Below are 19,924 nucleotides of genomic sequence, written 5' to 3'. Positions count from 1 at the left end.
ACGGAAGTCATCTTGGACACAGTGATATCTGCACAGTGCACGTAGACGTACAAGTGAATGGAATAAGTCATTTTAGGTTCGCATTTGCCATACAGGACGAACGCGCGTCTGCATAACACCAGGAGAATCCAACGCACTTTACTCACTATTTAGTATGTGTTTTCAACCTTCCCAGACTAAGTTCTTTCGAGCATCTGTAGAACATGGTAGGAGAGCGCCTGACCAGGGTTTCCGTGACAACTAATGTCCACCTGCGCCAGGATCTACACAGACCATTCATATAACATCCATATAAACATTTCCTACCTGAAAAGCTGCTTTGGTGCCCGTTCGAGGTTCTTAGACGTTCTGCTGAAGTGAATACTTTGCGTTTCTGAACAGTCTTTGTAATAAGTCTGAGATATCTCACAGGCGCCATTTTGGGATTACTACTGCCTACCTGCATCTTCTTGTAACCTACTGACTTTGGTCCAGATCTATGAATTCTTCCGGAAGTTCTTAAATATGATATCTTCCATCAAAGCATTTTGAGAATAACTACGTACGTATTTATTCTTTAGTGTTGATATTATCTTTTCATTTTTGTGGTCTACTACTAGATATTGTGATCCAAAAAAAATAATATTTCACTCTTTATTTATTTAATTTTTAAACATTAGAACTAATAAATCAGATTTTAAAAAGCAAATTGATTTTTTCAGGAGCGGGAGAAGCTGGGAAGACCACAATATTGAAGCAAATGAAGATACTACATATCCAGGGCTTTAGTGAAAGGTGAGAGCTTTATCTTGACTTGTGCCACAAGCATTACTATGGTTCCTTTATTAAGGACAGAGAAATTTGGGAGGGTTAAATCCAAAGCAAGATATACATCACAGTTGCATAAAGAACTAAATACGGGTTAGGAATGACAGTAAAATTAAATTTAATGATCTCGATAAAATACGCTTGAATCAAATTTCCACAGACAGTTTGTATCAGTGTGGGGAGAATGAAATTATGATTGTTGAGAACAGTATCCGCAGGTGAAGACCACCCATATTACTCAAAAATGCTTATTCTACGCAATGTATCATTTGCGTAGGTATTATATAAAAGTAATTGGTTCCCATGTCTGACTTTCCCAGTTTTACTTCACAAAACTTGATTCCAGCCCTCTGCTATATTCTAAAAGCACGATTGCTGTGCAGCTTGTACCACTGGTAAACTCCACTTCATGCTCTGCTGGTCGGCTAAGTTGAAACTTGTTCAAGTTACCTTGTAAACATGTGTGCTCGCGTCCATATTGTCATTCCTGTGATAAGCTTCTCCCTCTGCTTGCAAAACAAACAAACAAACAAACAAATCAGGAACTTTATTGCCACACTGTGTATACTTAGCAGAAGCGTTTGCACAATCCCCTCACGTGTAAAATTCAAGATCCTTCCTCCACAGAATTTGCGAAACAAGTGTCAAAAAAGTCAATCTTAGATAAGGACAATATAGCAGTTTATAGTATATAAAGTATTGGATTGGCCCATAAGTTCAGGCACTTTTTCAACTTTTCCCATCGCGTGACGGTGACGCTCTACGGTACTGTGGGAGCATTCCATTATCTATGCCAATCCGGTGCGATGCATGTCTTTGAGGTCGAAGTTGCCGTCTTTGAATTGCTTAAACCAATTTTGAGATGTCCTAAGAGGCATCGCTTCTTCGCCATACACTTCAGAAATCTCTCGAGCTGCTTCTGTGGCTTTGGTACCTTGATTAAACGCAAAAAGCAGAAGGTGTCGAAAATTATCTATTTTGTTGAGTTGACACTCATTTTAATGACCTGAAAAGAAAAAAAGTATTTCAACATTAAAAAAAAAAACTAAACACACTGTTTTGTAGAGCACATAATTCTCTACCGGATAACATAAAATGCGTTGCAAAACATTTTGTTTTTCACCCAAAAATTTCACTAAATAAATCGCTAGGACTTATGGGCAAACGCAATACTATGAAACCAAAGCGGTAAAAGTTTGGGTCACGGTATTTTGAGCTGAGAATAACATGATAAGTTTTCCAACATTCCACATACATCAATGTGTAGTTCATATAAAGATATACGTCGTCCACCAGGCTCCCTACCAGGCCCGTGCTGGCCCACCGGGACACCGGGACGTGTCCCGGTGCGCCCTCCGAAATATCATAGTATAAATAAAGGTACAAGTTTTTAGTAATAAATTCTTACAGTTTTATTGGTAAAGAACCCGTGAAAGGTCTAGTGCGCCCTTTGCATTAGGCGCCCTTCCGAGACCACATCGAAGATGAACGATGTTATTTACTCTTCTGTATAGCACAGTTACTGTTGGCGAAGAACCCGTGAAAGGCACAGTGCGCCCTTTACATAAGGCGCCCTACGAGACATCACATTATAGATAAGTAGTTTTAGTTATCCTGTATACCAGTTTTGTTTAATAAATTCAAATACTGACTGGTAGTACAGAACCTGTGAAGAATACAAGGCGCCCTTTACACAAGATGCCCTGCGAAGTATCACATTATTTTTTTTATTTTATTCTTCTGTATTTCAGTTTTGTATTATAAATTCATACAGTTGCTATTGGCAGAGAACAGGTAAAAAGTATAATCTAACTAACTAACTAACTCTATGGCCTATGGAACCCGGAGGTTCAGTGCCGCGTTCACAAAAGCTTTCCACTGACTTCTATTCTTAGCTAACTGCATCCAGTTTCTATTTGTATTCCAATCTCTGCGAGATCCATCTTAGTATTGTCCTCACATCTGCGCCTAGGTCTTCCTAATGGTCGTTTTCCGATTGGTCTTCAAGTCAAGACTTTGAAAGCGTTTCTACTTTCTTCTATTCTAGCTACATGACCTGCCCATCTAAGCCTCCTAGACTTGACGACCCTAACAATATTGGGTAAACCGTATAAATCATATAGTTCCTCGTTATGAAGTTTCCGCCATTCCCCATTCCCGTTCCTCTTGGGTCCGAATATTCTTCTCAGGATCTTGTTCTCAAATACTTTCAGAAAGTTATATACCTATAAAACGAAACAAAGTGATACATCAAGAATAGTTTGGATAGTCAAATGTACGATGCATTTATGTAATACTACACTGACACTAGTCTCTAATTTACAATTTTTACGGCATCGAAGCTTTCACAGTCTTAATATGCATCCATATATCCGAGCATATTGATTGATCTTGTGTGTTTTTAAGCAGTGTTCGGATAATCAGTACCTGTTGTATTTCTGAAATAAAGCTGTATTATTTTCCGTAAAATTTGGTCTTCCTGTCACCACGGCACGGCGCGTCCTCAGGTTGGGGATCGAGGAGAAGGCCTCTGGGATATAGAGGTTAGCTGTGAATATACTGACTAAGCAGTCGCATACAGACAAGGGGTGATAATCCAGCTTGAGAATTTGGTGTGAGGCTAACAACCTCATCCATTAAAAAAAAAGGATTTTCAGATAAGTTCGCAGAATCCTCGGATCAGAACTGATAACTTGGCATGAACTGCGCAAACTAAAATCGACATGAGATTTGGAACATAAAATATAAGAAGTCTCTATAGGACATGCGCGTTAAAATTTGTAAAAAAATGAGTTTAGAAATAGAGGTTGTGTAACGAAAAACACCCTTAATCCCCCTTCTCTTTCAGAATGACCACCCCGGGCCAAAATCCATACTTGAATAGAATGAAAAAGAATAACACACATCTAAACATTCAAATACAGACCCGCCCACCGGGGAAATAATCCTGAAAAAAAGCGAGGAGAGCTTTCGCCGGTACTGTATTAAAAGGCCGCGTAGCGCACCCAGAATATGTATAGGTATAACTCTCACCTTTAATTTACGAAAAATGCAAGCAAAAATTCTCAGTTGTTTTAAGGAAGTTAATTAGCAATGACAAAACCTACTATTTCAATTTTAACAAGGATAAACAATTTATTATAACAAAAAGAAAAAAAAGTAATAATAATAAAAAATAAAAAAACAAATAGTACACAAAATATTAACAGTTCGATATTAATAGTAATAAGAAGAATAAACAATCTTACTGTTTCTGATGGAAAAACAGCCTAGCACACATAAAAAAAAAAGTCGCCATTCCAACATGGCTTACACCAACCACTATGTTTCGTCTTTTCAGTAATCTAACTTTTCAATCAGCAATATTTTACACTTGCTCGAGACTAAATATGTCAATTCAGAAGTATTTATCATTTTTCAAATACCTTTATGAGTATACTCACGAAATTTCTGATGATACATTTACACCAATTTTCACAAAAAAACAAATAATATAATTTAACAGATTTGAAAAAGAAACACTACGTACCTCGAAGAGTGACCAACTGACGATCTACGTCAGTTGATCCATGGCTTCCATTCCGGGTTCAAAACCAACCAATCACAATCCGGATTTTACATCACGAGGACCTCGTCATATTACCTTACCAGCTGGTACCAGATCTTCATATATATTTTCTTACTACAACACAAACCTGATTTTGAGACCAAAAAGGTAGGATGGAAAAGGGCGAAGGGAGAATAAGGTCGTATGTCTCCATATTAATAAAAGATGGCGCCATCTATTTCTAAATAAATCCATAATAACAAGTGACCCACATATTCGTGACGATCCACGTCGTCACACATCCCCCTCCGTAGATGAAAAATTTTACCCAAAGAAATTTTTCATTACTGACCAATTTTCAATAAAATGAACAAATTAAATCATCTTAACCAAATTTGAGGATTACCTTAGACATTTTTCAATGAAGATGAAATGATGGAAAAAAGTGTTAGTAGATGATTGATTGATTATGAAAGTGAACAATAACAACAAAATATACACACAAAACCGGTACCCTCAATTCTCATTATCCCTTTCAATTATCACTGATGTTATTAACATTTCTATGTTCTCTATATAATTTTGCTAAACTTGTATGGGTAACAACCGTCTTACCATCTTCAGTCTTACATTGAAGTGTGTTGGCAGTAGGTTTAGATACGACTGTCATTGGCCCCCACCACTGTGGCATCAATGACTTTGTTACGTTATCTTTCAAGGAAGATTTTAACTGAGACTTCACCAACACCCTGTCTCCGACAGCAAACGTGACTGGAAGCATCCGCTTATTATACAACCGACGCCTTGCTTCCCATGCTTTATCCTTATTAACGAAAGCTTGCTCCCATATTTGGGCATTATTAGGACCCTCCAAATCCTCAGGTGTAATACTCCACTTTACCATCAACGTATCCACCGGTTCTCTCCCAAAAAACAGACAAAATGGACTAAACTTAAGCTCCGCATGTTCCGCAGCATTAAGACAAAATTGGAGCTCATTCAGGAAACGCACCCATTTCTCCTGCTTACCATCCAGATATGCCCGAAGGCTCGTTTTAACCAATCTCACATATTTTTCAACTGCGTTCCCTCCTGGAAAATACGGAGAACAGCGTATGTGCTTTATCCCATTACCAAACAAAAATTGTTTGAAGTAGGCCGATGAAAAACAAGGGCCCCGGTCCGTGGAAATAGCTCTAATAAATCCATATTTACAGAAAATATCATATAGCGCCTTAACTACTAACTTACTAGTAGCATTGCGTAAGGGAACTAAATGTAGATAACGACTCGCATTATCTAAGCACAGAAGGACATATTGATACCCGAAACTAGACGGCAACGGCCCCGCTAAATCTGCGTAATAGTGGGCGTTAACTTCCTTACAATATTCCGAAATTAGTTGTCCTTGCGGAAGAGTATTCCGTGCCTTTACTAATTGACACTCATGGCACGAGCGAACGAAGTCCCGCACTTCGTTGAATATATTTGGCCAAGAAAAATATCTACAAATCTTTTTGTATACCTTCAACAAACCTAAGTGCCCGCCATTGGGCAATAAAGTATGATAATAGCTTAGTAGTAGAGGTCTCAAGATACGTGGGACGAGTATTTTATAAGGCGACACCTTGGCCTTGGTTTTCATGTATAAAGTATCTCTCATTAACTTATATTGTTCATTCTCTCCGCCATGGCTCTTTACCATCTCATAAATATCCTTAGTATCTGCCTCTGATTGCTGATACTGTTTAATGTCCTCATGTGCTAGCGGTAAATTCCACAGACTATACATATATCCCTCTGAGTCATTAAAAGGACAAGGATCAACATCAATATCATTCGGATTTATCTCATAAATCCTTGAAAGAAAATCTACCTGATAGTTCTTATAAGACGAGACATGCACTATTTTAAATCTGAACTCAAATAAGTTCTGTACAATATTGGCATATCTTCCTAAGTTCTTAGGGTTTCGCAGCATATTAACCAAGGCACTATTATCCTTGAAAATAGTAAACTCCGAACATAAAAACGGGCGAAATCTCATTACCGCATTATATATAGCAAGAAGTTCAAGTTGAAAAATAGTGCGATTAAAATCGGCTGGTTTCAAAGTTTTACTGTAGAACCATACAGGACGCAATAAACCTTGCTCATCCTTTTGTGACAAAATAGCCGCTTGGCAACGTAAAGTTGCATCGGTATGTAAGTAAAAGCGCTTACTCATGTCTGGAATTCGCAAAATAATTTTTTCAGAAAAAGCCTCTTTTATTTGTGCAAGACTCTCATCCTGTAACGGACCCCACTCAAACTTCACCTTCGGAGATCTTAATCGATTCATCGGTTCTACGATACCTGCATAATTATCGCAGAATTTAGCGTAAAAATTTAAAAATCCTAACATTTTACACAACCCCCGGCGATTTACAGGCGGACGGAGATCCTGTATAGCTTGCAACCTATCTGGCAACATAGATATCTCACCATCTTTAATAAGAAACCCCAAAAATTCTATACTACTTCTCAAAAGTAAGCATTTATCTGGTGAGATGGTTAAGCCCCTTTTCGCAAAACGCGATAAGACTTCTTCTAATAACCGATTATGTTCTTGGATTGTAGAACCAAAGATCACAATGTCATCTGCATAGTATTCTACCCCGCGCCCACGTAGGTCTCCCAGGATATCATCCAAGGCCCTCATAAGTGCTTGTACTCCGACACAAATACCCATGGGGATTCGCAAATATTCATATAATTTATCCTGTACGGCGAATGCTGTGAGCTTACGGCTATCGGGAGTCAACTGTAACTGGAAAAAAGCTTTTTTTCCATCTATCTTGCTTACATATTTAGCTTTAGCGAGCGAACTAATACATTCCTCTATATTAGGACATGGCAAGCCGTCCCCACAAATGAGCCGATTCAGTTTAGAGTAGTTGACTACTAATCGAGGTGACCCATCTTTATTACGCACCAGGAAGCACGGAGATCTATATTCAGATTTAGAAGGTTGTATCACACCATTTTCTAATAATTGTTCAATTAAGTTCGATAACTCTTGTTGCTGACTTTTCGAAAAAGGATATTGGCGCTCCCGAACTACTTCATCGGACTTTAATTGAATAGTGTATTCAAAGTCACTGATAGTACCAATTCGGTGGGTAATGACATTCGCATATTTATCTAATAAATATTCTACATACTGAACCAAAGTAGGATCTTGTTTCACCATATCCTCATCAATACCGTTCAAAATCTTAACCTTTTCATCTGTACTAATTTCCCACTTATCGTTTTTACATTTGTTAAATGCTAATAGTAACGGATCCCCTTCCTGACCCAAAACATCAGAAGAATTATAATCTTCTTTACTATAACAAGACGTTACATCATCATTAACACACTGTTTTTCTCCCTCTATTGACATAGAACTAACAGAGCCACCTATATCCGCGACACTTTTTCGATTAGAATTAAAGCTGGAATTCTCTTTTATTTTCTCAACCGAATGTTTATTGTTTCTCCTACCATTTACTTTTTTATGTTGTTTCTTCTGGAATGAATGCTTTTTGTCAAACCTGTTCTTTTCCTCTCCATTACCAAACATCCTTGGACCACCAGACGAAGTTCCAGTGTCGCTCTCCCTATCAGCAGTAGTTTCAGGAAAACTCGAGCGAGCGAAGATCAATTGCCTATTTACTCCACGTTTATTCTTTCTTTTGCTCCAGGGCGTACCATCGGGACTAGAGAGATCTCCCAAAAATAGCCTAGCGGATGACCCTCCGTCGCCAGGACCCCTGGAATGACAAGAAGCCGCAGAAGAATTCGTTTGGAAAGATGAGGGGGAGGGGAAGTCAACAAGAGGGGTTGTAACATTTCCTTTGCTAAAAACAACCTTAGATTCATTGAAATCCACTAAAACTCCTTCCTGACGAAAACAGTCTAGTCCCATCAAAATGGGAAATTCCAATTCTTTAAACAAAAACAGTTTGCATTTAAAGGTGTAATCATTCACCGTAAATGGAATCAAAACTGAAGGTCTCAACACCATAGATTCGTTATTTATAGTCTTTCCTTTAAAACACTCTTTATAATTTACTTGCACATCACTAGAGTTTTTAATTTTATTGAAAAGCTCCAAATTCAAAAGATTAGTCACACACCCACTATCTAAACAACTATTCACTGCAGTTCCACATACTTTAACTTCAATACAGGCTGCATCATCTTTTTTATTTAAACGATTTAAGTTCCTATTAATCTTATTTGAAAAAGAAAATGTTTTCGAACTTTTGTTTTCTGGGCATAGTCTCACTGGATGTGGACCCTGACACTTGTAACAGCTTATAGTTCTACGAGAATTCTTAAAGTCACTCCTTACCGGAGCATCCGGCAACCCTGTTTGGGACGTCGTTTTATAACTAAACTGCTTCATATAAAGTTCATGATATCTGTATTCACTAACTAGTTTATTAAGTTCATCTATTGTCTGGGGTTTTCTTTGGTAAAACAACCGCTCCCTTATGTTCGGAAGAACGCCACTGGTAATAAAACTAATCAGCTTTTCGTCCCCACAACGCAACTTCAAAAGTTTATCAACAGTGGTTACACGCTTTACAAAAGCTTTTAAATCCTCGTTATTTTCTTGATGGCGATACATATATTCTACTATTATTCTCTGAATAGCACATTCTGATAATAAATTATGAAAAACAAAGTCACGTGCAAGATCCCAGCTTTTACATGTATGTGGCAGCTCGTTCAGAATTTCCTGCAGTGGACCCGTAACTTTCCCACGCAATGAATACAAAACCGCAGAAAAAGGAAAACGCTCAATATTACAAAACTCATCAATCTTTTGAATAAATTGATACAATTTTAAGGGATCCGTACCACCACAATTCTCTAATGATTCCATGAATGAACGTAAAACCAAAAATGCTGATGATTGTTCCATCTTATTAAAACAACTATTTTGTGTCAATCCAGATAGAGTTTCAGTTCTAGCTTTATCGTTCACCGAGCTAAAAGGTAAATGACCTGGCTGACTGCCAGCTGTTTGCACACACACACTACCATCCGGCTGTGTGGTTGTGTTATCAGTGCCTCTACCTTGACCTACTACAACACCCGAACCAACAGGTGCAGACTTGCTGTTAGCAGTTGTTATGGACAACAGCAGTTTCTTAGCATCACTTTCATTCATAGAAAATATTTTCGATTGCTTTTCTTCTATAGTCATATTCAAAAATGCATTAACATCCACAGGAATTTCGTCTATAAACTCTTCATCAAGAAAGAAACTAGAATCACCACCTACACCCATTGTTTTTATTTTTGGATACGATTCTATACATATATACCGGATAGTATGGGTTCGATCCCCGGAACCAATTCCTTGAACTGCCGTACAAAGACTTCCTACAAGGTACCCAATTAATATATACGAGCAAGTAATTACATACACAGCCCTGACTTTATATGCCATTAACATGAAAGTAAACAACTGAATTTAAATTTAAATTTAATAAGTGAGAGTATTTTAACCGAGTTGGTCACTCTTCTGTAACGAAAAACACCCTTAATCCCCCTTCTCTTTCAGAATGACCACCCCGGGCCAAAATCCATACTTGAATAGAATGAAAAAGAATAACACACATCTAAACATTCAAATACAGACCCGCCCACCGGGGAAATAATCCTGAAAAAAAGCGAGGAGAGCTTTCGCCGGTACTGTATTAAAAGGCCGCGTAGCGCACCCAGAATATGTATAGGTATAACTCTCACCTTTAATTTACGAAAAATGCAAGCAAAAATTCTCAGTTGTTTTAAGGAAGTTAATTAGCAATGACAAAACCTACTATTTCAATTTTAACAAGGATAAACAATTTATTATAACAAAAAGAAAAAAAAGTAATAATAATAAAAAATAAAAAAACAAATAGTACACAAAATATTAACAGTTCGATATTAATAGTAATAAGAAGAATAAACAATCTTACTGTTTCTGATGGAAAAACAGCCTAGCACACATAAAAAAAAAAGTCGCCATTCCAACATGGCTTACACCAACCACTATGTTTCGTCTTTTCAGTAATCTAACTTTTCAATCAGCAATATTTTACACTTGCTCGAGACTAAATATGTCAATTCAGAAGTATTTATCATTTTTCAAATACCTTTATGAGTATACTCACGAAATTTCTGATGATACATTTACACCAATTTTCACAAAAAAACAAATAATATAATTTAACAGATTTGAAAAAGAAACACTACGTACCTCGAAGAGTGACCAACTGACGATCTACGTCAGTTGATCCATGGCTTCCATTCCGGGTTCAAAACCAACCAATCACAATCCGGATTTTACATCACGAGGACCTCGTCATATTACCTTACCAGCTGGTACCAGATCTTCATATATATTTTCTTACTACAACACAAACCTGATTTTGAGACCAAAAAGGTAGGATGGAAAAGGGCGAAGGGAGAATAAGGTCGTATGTCTCCATATTAATAAAAGATGGCGCCATCTATTTCTAAATAAATCCATAATAACAAGTGACCCACATATTCGTGACGATCCACGTCGTCACAGTTGGACCTAGTGGGATATCAGGAAGTTAGATGAGAAGGAAATGGAGGAGTCAAGTCGGGAAATTTTACGTTCTTTTACCTTTTACGGGGAACAAATTAAAAATTACCAACTAGAAACAGAGCTTTCCGTTCACAAACGAATACGTAATATCAGCTATTACATAGGTTGAATTTGTTAATTATAGATTTTCTTTTACTTCTCTTAAGGGTCGGTGGTGTAATATTATTTTAAATGCACATACTCCAACAGAAAATAAGGATGGCGATTTAAAAAATACAGTTTTTACGAAAGAATAGAACGGGTATTTGATCATCTCCTGCAATACCATATGAAAATTCTGTTAGGCGGTTTCAATGCGAAGGTAGGACAGAGGGTATTTTCAAACCGATTATAGGGAATAAATGTTTGCATAAGGAAGGTTGTGACAACGGCGTTAGACTCGTGAAAATTGCAACACCCAGAAACCTTATCGTGAAGATTACAAAATTCCAACAACGCGACATTCATAAATATCCTTGGACCTCATAAGATGGAAAAACACATATTCAAACTGATCATGTTTTAGTAGATAGAAAAGAACAGTTTAGCTCAACTGATGTTCGGTCGTTCAGAGGAGTTGATTGTGATAGTAAGAGACTATCGTTGAATAAAGGAAATATTCAATATCTGAAAACGGAGCGGTACTTTTTAAAATAGAGGAGAGTCAGGTGAGAGGGGAGACAGATTGAAGTGCCGAATAGATTCTCAGTTTTAGAAGGTTCGGAGTACATTAGTATTCAAGATACTTGGTTGAAATTAAAGATAACATTAAAATTTCAGCAAAAGAAATACTGGAGCACGCAGAAATATGTAGGAACAAACCATGGTTCAACCAGAAATGTACTAAAGTAGCAGAGAAGAGAAAACAGAAGAAACTGCGTTGGCTACAAAATCCAAACGAAATAACTGCATAAAATTTCATTGTCATCTGGCAGAAAACTTCTAAAACTTTTAGAACAAAGAAACGCGACTTTTGAAAGTTAATTAACTTAAAGATAATAGTGAAAACAAAAACAATTCGGGACATGTATAAATGCATTAGCGAACTTAAGAAGGGCTATCAACTTCGTGCTTATATATTAAAGAAACCTAAATGAACAGTTCTCACTGATACAGATAGCATCTTAAATAGATGGAAAAATTGCAATGACGATTTGCTTAACACATAGCCAAAAACTAATGCGCGTGGAGAAAGTGAAATGCATGCAGCAGAACCATATATTCCAGAACCTAACCAGACAGAAATAGAAATCGGTATTTAAAAAAATAAATAAACACACATTTCCGGGTGTAGACGAAATTCTGGTTGTCTTAATTTTAGCTGGAGGGGAAAAATTGTAGAGCAAGATACACAAATTCATTCTCATTATCTGGAACAAGGAGGAATTACCACAAAAATGAAGAGACTCAATCATTGTTCCAGTTCAGAAGAAAAGCAACAAAACAGATTTAATAATTATCGAGACATTTCTCTTCTGGCAACATCCAATAAATCCTCTTAAACATTGTATTAGCAAGATTGACTCCATACGCAGATGAAATTATTGGAGATTATCAGAGCGGATTTAGGTAAAATCGATCAACTATCGACCACATATTTACCATTCGACTAATACTTGAAAAGAAATGAGAGAATACAACATCCTGGCACCTCAATTATTGACTTTAGACTTTGGAGAGAGAGAAACATTGTACAACATGCTTACAGAATTTGCAATACAGAAAAAGGTAGATTAATTAAGATATGTTTAAATGTATCCCGAAGTAAGGTTCGAGTAGAAAAATTCTTGTTCACGAGTTTTCACGTTGAGAATGACCTGAAATGACCTGACGTTATATAATTATGATGCGTTGTCGTCATAATTATATAACTTTGTTCTGGAGAACATTTTAAGGAAAATCAAAGACAGCAATCAGGTACTAGAGCTGAATTTTATTTGCCAGGTTATGGCGTATGCTGATGATGTAAATTTAATAGGGAATGATAGAACAATAGAAAGGAATGCAGAAACCTTAATTAACGCTTGCAGGGATATATGCTTAAAAGTAAATGCAGAGAAAACTAAATAAATGGAAGTTTGTCGGGATCGTAATACTGCATTTTATGGATGCGTTAAAATACCAAATAATATTTTCTTTCGACAAAGTGGATACTTTCAAATATCTAGGATCATTATTAACACACCAAAACCATAATCACTAAAAAAATTAATGTCAACTGAAAGCAGGGATTTCGTGCTATTATTCAGTTAAAATTCTTTTGTTGTCGCTAATTCTGTTGAGGAATTTGTAGCTCAAAATATAAAAGGATAATCATGTCTGTTGTGCTGTATGGTTGCGAAACATGGTCACTGACTCTGAGGGAAAATCGCAGACTGAAAGTATTTGAAAACAAGATTCTTAAACCAATATTCAACTTCATAACGAGGAACTGCATAATTTTATATCGTTTACCAAACATTGTTAGGGTCATCAAGTCTAGGAGGCTCAAATGGTCAGGTTATGTAGCCAGAATGGAAGAAATTATAAACGCTTTCGAAGTTGTAACTGGAAATCCAAATAGGAAAATGACCGTTAGGAAGACCGAGGCTCAGATAGGAAGACAATATTAAAATGGTTCTTGCAGAGATTGAAATATAAAGTAGAAACTGGGTTCAGTTTTCTAAGGACAGAAATCAATGGAGAGCTTTTGTAAACGCGGCAATGAGCCTCCTGCGTCCATAGGCGTGCTATATTAAGTTGTTGATACATTTAGCTTCTTTTTATTTGACAGAAATGTTGTTACAGGAACTAAAAAGTTTTTCTGTAGTAAACAGGATTTCGATTCGAGGTTAGCTATTTACGTTAATACTAAAACAAATTTGGTGGTGATTTTGATATAAAATGGCACCCATACTTTCTTTCAAACTCTCTCTCTCTCTCTCTCTCTCTCTCTCTATATATATATATATATATATATATATATATATATATATATATATATATATATATATATATATATATATGTATATTCCCGTTTGTATGGGCGCCCTTTTAGTAGACTTGTCCACCGCCCTCATTAGTATCCCAGCACGGCCCTGCTCCCTACTGAATTCAATAGACATCCAGCTATCATAGAGACACCTCTGACAATTTTCCGATCCACATTTTGTCGACTCACATTTGATCATCCATTTCGACCCAAGTTGTAACCGCTTCCAACCTCTTGGAACTTACTCGTTTATCTCATTATACAAGATTTGGAGGATGAAGCTTACACATATTCCTACCGGAATTCTAATTGAACAGTAATGTGTTTCTTAATCTCGGTGTAGCACCACGCACAACAAGGTTTTTTTTTTTTTTTTTTTTTTTGCCTGATAATGCTGTCGTTGTCATTAACGTCAAATCTAAACAGAAAAGAACTGTTAACACAACATTGAAGTGTCGGAGCTCCGATTGAAATGGTAATGAGACTACATAATTTCATGAATGTATTTGTACTATGTAGTTGCTGTGAAATAAAATACAATGACGTCAACATATTACGTGCCACACTGATGCTGTTGTGATTGGGAAGTGGCAAGGACTTAGACAGAGACATTTTCTTTTCTCCTAGAATGTCAATTTGCCCGAGTAAATTATTTTATATATTAAGATTCCTGAACATACTTATTTAAAATATTGCGTTACATTGTATTGTAGTAAAAAGAATATCGAAAATTAAGAAGGGAGTGTGATCTGATTGGGCTTCGAAGGCACCAGCAATGATCCGATTGTTTCTTTGTAATATTTAACATATGAACAGTCGTTAACCCTCACACTACCTAGGTATCTTTTCGTAACGCAGACTATCACGGGAGGTCATATTGTGCTCACCTATTAAGACTAAATTAGTGGTGGGCACAAAAATTTTCAAAATACCGGTTTCGGTTTTCTTCAAAACTGGTTCGGTTTTCTCCGAAACCGGCTATCGGTTTTCTCCAAAACCGGTTTGGTTTTTCACCTGATCCGGTTTCGGTTTTCTTCAAAACCGATTCCGTTTTTTTTTTCAAAATTTGTTCTATTTCTGACCAGAATGGTGTTTCGTTGTTCTCCGGAAACCGAATCCATTTCCACAGAAATATATAGTTTTATGTGTTTTCGAAAAGTTTTCACTGAAACCAGTTTCGGTAAAAACCGAACCGGTTTTTAGAGAAAACCGAAATGTCGGTTTTTCGGTTTTTATAAGAAGCGGTTTTGCCCATCCCTAGACTAAATATATCTCGCAAAATAAACAAATCAGAAACTCTCACAAAAATCTACAGTGACTGAAATGGAGGTGGTGGGCACAAAGTAACCTCCCGTTGGTAGTCCAAGGGTTAAGCCTTTATCATCTAACGTCCTAATTTCTTGCTCATGACTAGTGATGGGCAGTGGGAATATTCCCGGTGGGAAGGAATTTAAAAATGGGAATATTCCCGGGTTTTTTCCCTGGCCTATAAATTCCCGGGAAGGAATTTATTTCAATTTCTTTACTTTGTCTTCCAAATTATAAAAACCGTATGACTAATTACTTTATTTTAATATATTATGATTTACTTCTAGGTTTTAAAGAATTTAGAGGTTAAAAAATTTTAAATTATTTGACGGTACTTTATATAACTAATAATATGATTTTTTAATTTCCATTTCCATTTGCACTAAAAAGTAAGGTAATTGTTTAGAATTGGGGGGCAAAACTAGCAAAAAGTAGGATGATATACGGAAGAAATGAATTGATAGTGATGTTCAAGTAGTCAAGAAATTATCGAACATTTTTTTAGATCAGTAGGTGATTTATACAAAACGGAAATGTAAGTGGAAGTGATTTATGTGAGAAAAGAAAGTAAATTGTTGGTAACGAAGATAGAAAACAACGTTCCATGCGGGGCTCTAACCCGCCTTCATTCGCTAACGCTCGCTCTGCAACGCTGTCTGAATTTAATATTGGTAACGTAATTTAACATATGAAACCATAAAACAACCGCATCGGAATAGAATATCGCAAAAAAGTAGGTGCAAATGCTGGCCCCCAATGTTAAAGAACAGCCAAAATTAGCAAAGTACTAATTTACAAATGATGAAAAGGAACCATTTTGTAAAGTAATTTAGAATTATGTAGAAATAGAGATGAAGTACTATTAATAAACCCTGAACCACCATTAGTAATAGACGTCGGTCTATCTCCTCTCTCTGACTCGAATTTCTGAAGAAGTACTCGGACTTTTTTTACATGTGAATTAACGTATGGAATTTCGAGAAATAGGTAGAATGAAAGGTCGTGTATAGCAATGTTAATGTGCTAAAATATAAAGGTAAGTAAGTATCTTGCAAATTTTGTGAACATAAATATGTATGCGCAAATGTTGACAAATTGGGGAAACATGTATCTTCTAGCATTTATCCAATCTAATTGGTTTATAACATTTATAAATTTAATGTGTTTATAATATCAGTAATAGAGTCAACTTGAGCAAATCCACTTACATATAAATTTAAACTGTTACTATATAATTTACTATATATTTTTTCATACATATTTAATTGATAGAACCTATTGTAAATAAATATACATTTATGCGTACTCTCTAAATATAATAAAGTGGTAATAAAGTAACCTAGTCCGTTCAGAATATACATTTTAAAGAATCCTCTGTGGACAACAGTAATCATTTGCTGTGATATAAAAATTAATTCAACTTTGAAATCATAATATAGTAATAGAATGCAATTTTCTTTCTGATTGAACATAAATTCCCGGATAAATTCCCATTTTGGGAATCTTCCCGGAAATATTCCCAGGGAATATTCCCGAAAAATATCTTCCCGGGAATTTACCCATCACTACTCATGACAAGGTATAATTGTCTTACGCTGTTGTAATCACTGTCTCTCTATATGTGTATTTCTTTTCAGAGAAAGAATAGAGAAGATTCCTGACATAAGGCAAAATGTACACGAAGCTATTTACAGTATTATTAACAACATGAGAAAATTTAATCCACCGATTGAGTTAGAGAAAGCGGAAAATGAGAAGAGTGTAGATTTCATATTGTCGCTGCCGCCACCTGTACAAATTCTATCCCTCGATACATTCCAACAAAGAGGCTCTCACGTAATAGAAACGCCCAGACACTATTCGCAGGTAATGCCTTCATAAGTAGCACTCTTCTTAAATATTTTAGCATAAAAATATCTCTGTAACTAAAATTTTGAAAGTTTCTCACAATGAATTTAGTGTATATTTTCTGTAATTGTTTTCTTGATCTGCAAGAAATTACCTGAAAAGTTTTGTCTTCATTTAGCGCGGCCATTCTTTTAAAATATTCAATTAGAGCTGAACAATCTACCGAAAATTTGAAATCGACCAGCGAAAACCACACGTTTCGATCATTTCTGCTGTTCGACATTTCATTGTCGAAATTATTGTCCACAAACGTGAAAACTTTCCGTGGCAATAAACACATAAACCTAGCATTTTAATATATAGATTCGAGATACATCGTATGATCAAAGTATTCGACACGAAGGTTCCTGCAGCCGCGGTGGCTCAGTGGTACAGCATTCACCTCTGGTGTATGAAATCCTTGGTTCGATCCCAGCTCGCGCGAAGTGAGCTTTGTGGTTGGCAAACACCATATGTGTGGCTTTTCTCGAGGTTCTCACATTTCCTCCCGGTTTTTCATTCCACCATTTCATTCATTTTTCATCACCCTCTCCATTAGCCTGGGACATAAACTTAAATATTTCATTTCATTTCATTTTTTACGAAGGTTCCTTGCATGGGTGTTGACTAGTCAATTTCACTTCCTTTATTAGGATTACGTAGTGAGACTTATTGTGTTTTTAATACGTCCGACCATCTTTCCGTTCGTCCATCTATTGCTCAAGAGACTATCTCACCCGAGCTCGTTAATGGAACAAATCCGTTAAAGGATTAACGTATAACGGCAACTTTAACAATGGCTTTATATAGTCCATATACAATTATTGTAACGGATTTTTTAAATTCTATTTTCTGCAATAGATAGCTAGAGCAATTATCTCGTCCAAGTTCGTTAATGGAATTAATCCTTTAACGTATTAACGGATATCGCTGACTGTAACGGTGGGTATCTCTATCGCATATTCCGTACATGCAAGCGAATTTTTGAATTATGTTTCTTCCATCAGATAACTAGAACGATTATCTAGGCCGAGTTCGGTAATGAAGTAAATCTAACTTCTTAACGGATAACGGTGACTAACGGTGTCTATCCGTATCTCATATATGCAAATATTCCACGTGGACTTCGCTATGGTCGTTACAGGAATTTATTACTATTGTAGATGCCTCCAGAATAGCGTAGAATAAAGTCATATGCCTCCAGAATAGAGTAGGATAATGTTGTAGGCCTCCAGAATAGCATAGGATAATGTCGTAGGTCTCCAGAATATCGTAAAATAATGTCCTAGGCCCCCAGAATAGCGTGGGATAATGTTGTAGGTCTCCAGAATAGCGTAGGATAATCTCGTAGGCCCCCAAAATAGCGTAGGATAATGTCGTAGGTCCCCAAAATAGTGCAGAGTAATAACGTAGGTCTTCAGAATAGCATAGGATAATGTCGTAGGTCTCCAGAATAGTGTAGGCTAATGTCGTAGGCTCCTAGACTAGCATAGGATAATGTTGTAGGCCTCCAGAATAGCGTAGGATAATGTTGTAAGCCTCCAGAATAATGTAGAATAATGTCGTAGGCTCCCAGACGTAGGCCTCCAGAATAGCGTAGGATAATGTTGTAAGCCTTCAGAATAGCATAGTATAATGTCGTGAGTCCCCAAAATAGCGTGGGATAATAAAGTCCTCCAAAATAGCGTAGAATAATGTCGTAGACCTCCAGAATAGCGTAGAAAAGTGCTGTTTGCCTCCAGAGTCGCGTAGGATAATGTTGTAGGTCTCCAGAATGGCGTAGTATAATGTCGTAGGCCCTCCAAAATAGAATAATACAGGGTGTCTACTGGTCATGAAAGTCATGAAAGTCATGAAAAAGTCATATATTTTGCTTAGTGGCCATGAAAGCCATGAAAAAGTCCTTTATTTACCCAACTGGTCATGAAAATCTGAAATCTCAGAGTATATTTTTATACTTCATACTTTTATACCTCATACTGCATGTACTGAAACAGTTGTATCAGGTCAGTAATTGGGAGAATTTCCCCCACCAGTTAGTGCTGGCTAACTGGTACTTTACTGTCTTCCTAGCTGCTCCTCATTTTATCTTCTAGTCTCTGTAATATAGTAACAACTTTTTACTGTCCAACTTTCTGATCTGCTATTTCTTTTCTTCTAAGAAATGTAAATTGTGTATTTTTGGGCCTTTAGACTTATGCAAATAATATTATTCGTTTGAGTTTGCAGATTTTAAATTTGATGATCTATTTTTTTAGAACGAATTTCTTTTATAATTTGTTTGTCTTTGGGCAGTTCTCTGAGTGCTTAATTTCAGACAAATTTCTGCTAGATGGATAATTATACTCAGAATTAAAACTTCAAATACAGTATAGAGTGATTAACTGGTAAGAGCAGGCCCGTATTTAGGTAAGTGCTATTCTGTGCTCGAGCACAAGGCGGCAGAATTTTAGATTCTTTCTTTAAGATTCACAATAAGTGATATTTAAGACTAGCAACCCGCATAGTTCCGATGCACCACTGATGGTAGGGGTTTATTATTACTAATGGTAAATTTTTATCGCCATGGTCATGAAAATTTGAACAAAAAGGTCATGAAAAGTCATGAAAAAGTCATGAATTTACTTTCTGGTATTCCAGTAGACACCCTGTAATAAATTTAGTAATGTAAATTTTCGTTTAGCATATAGATTTTGAAATATATACTAGTCTGAAACAGTGAAATAAAAACTTACATGTTGTGTTGGCAACAGTGTTAATGTGG

General features: G+C 36.4%; 1 protein-coding gene across 1 annotated transcript in view; it reads left to right on the top strand.

Annotated features, from left to right (window-relative positions):
- Positions 1-666: 666 nt before the first annotated feature.
- The window catches only part of LOC145676572 (guanine nucleotide-binding protein G(f) subunit alpha-like), a 71,367-nt gene continuing 52,109 nt past the window's right edge, over positions 667-19,924 (top strand). The window contains exons 1-2 of the mRNA XM_081747409.1: positions 667-774; positions 16,911-17,139. Coding sequence (XP_081603535.1) covers positions 740-774; positions 16,911-17,139 — 264 coding nt within the window. The 5' untranslated portion in view covers positions 667-739. The remainder of the gene's footprint in view (positions 775-16,910; positions 17,140-19,924) is intronic.

Source organism: Thermobia domestica, unplaced genomic scaffold (assembly GCF_964235325.1).
Source record: "Thermobia domestica unplaced genomic scaffold, izTheDome1.hap1.1 HAP1_SCAFFOLD_226, whole genome shotgun sequence".
Lineage (NCBI taxonomy): Eukaryota > Metazoa > Arthropoda > Insecta > Zygentoma > Lepismatidae > Thermobia > Thermobia domestica.
The sequence above is the reverse complement of the archived record's forward strand: the minus strand, read 5'-3'. Positions and strand labels throughout refer to the sequence as shown.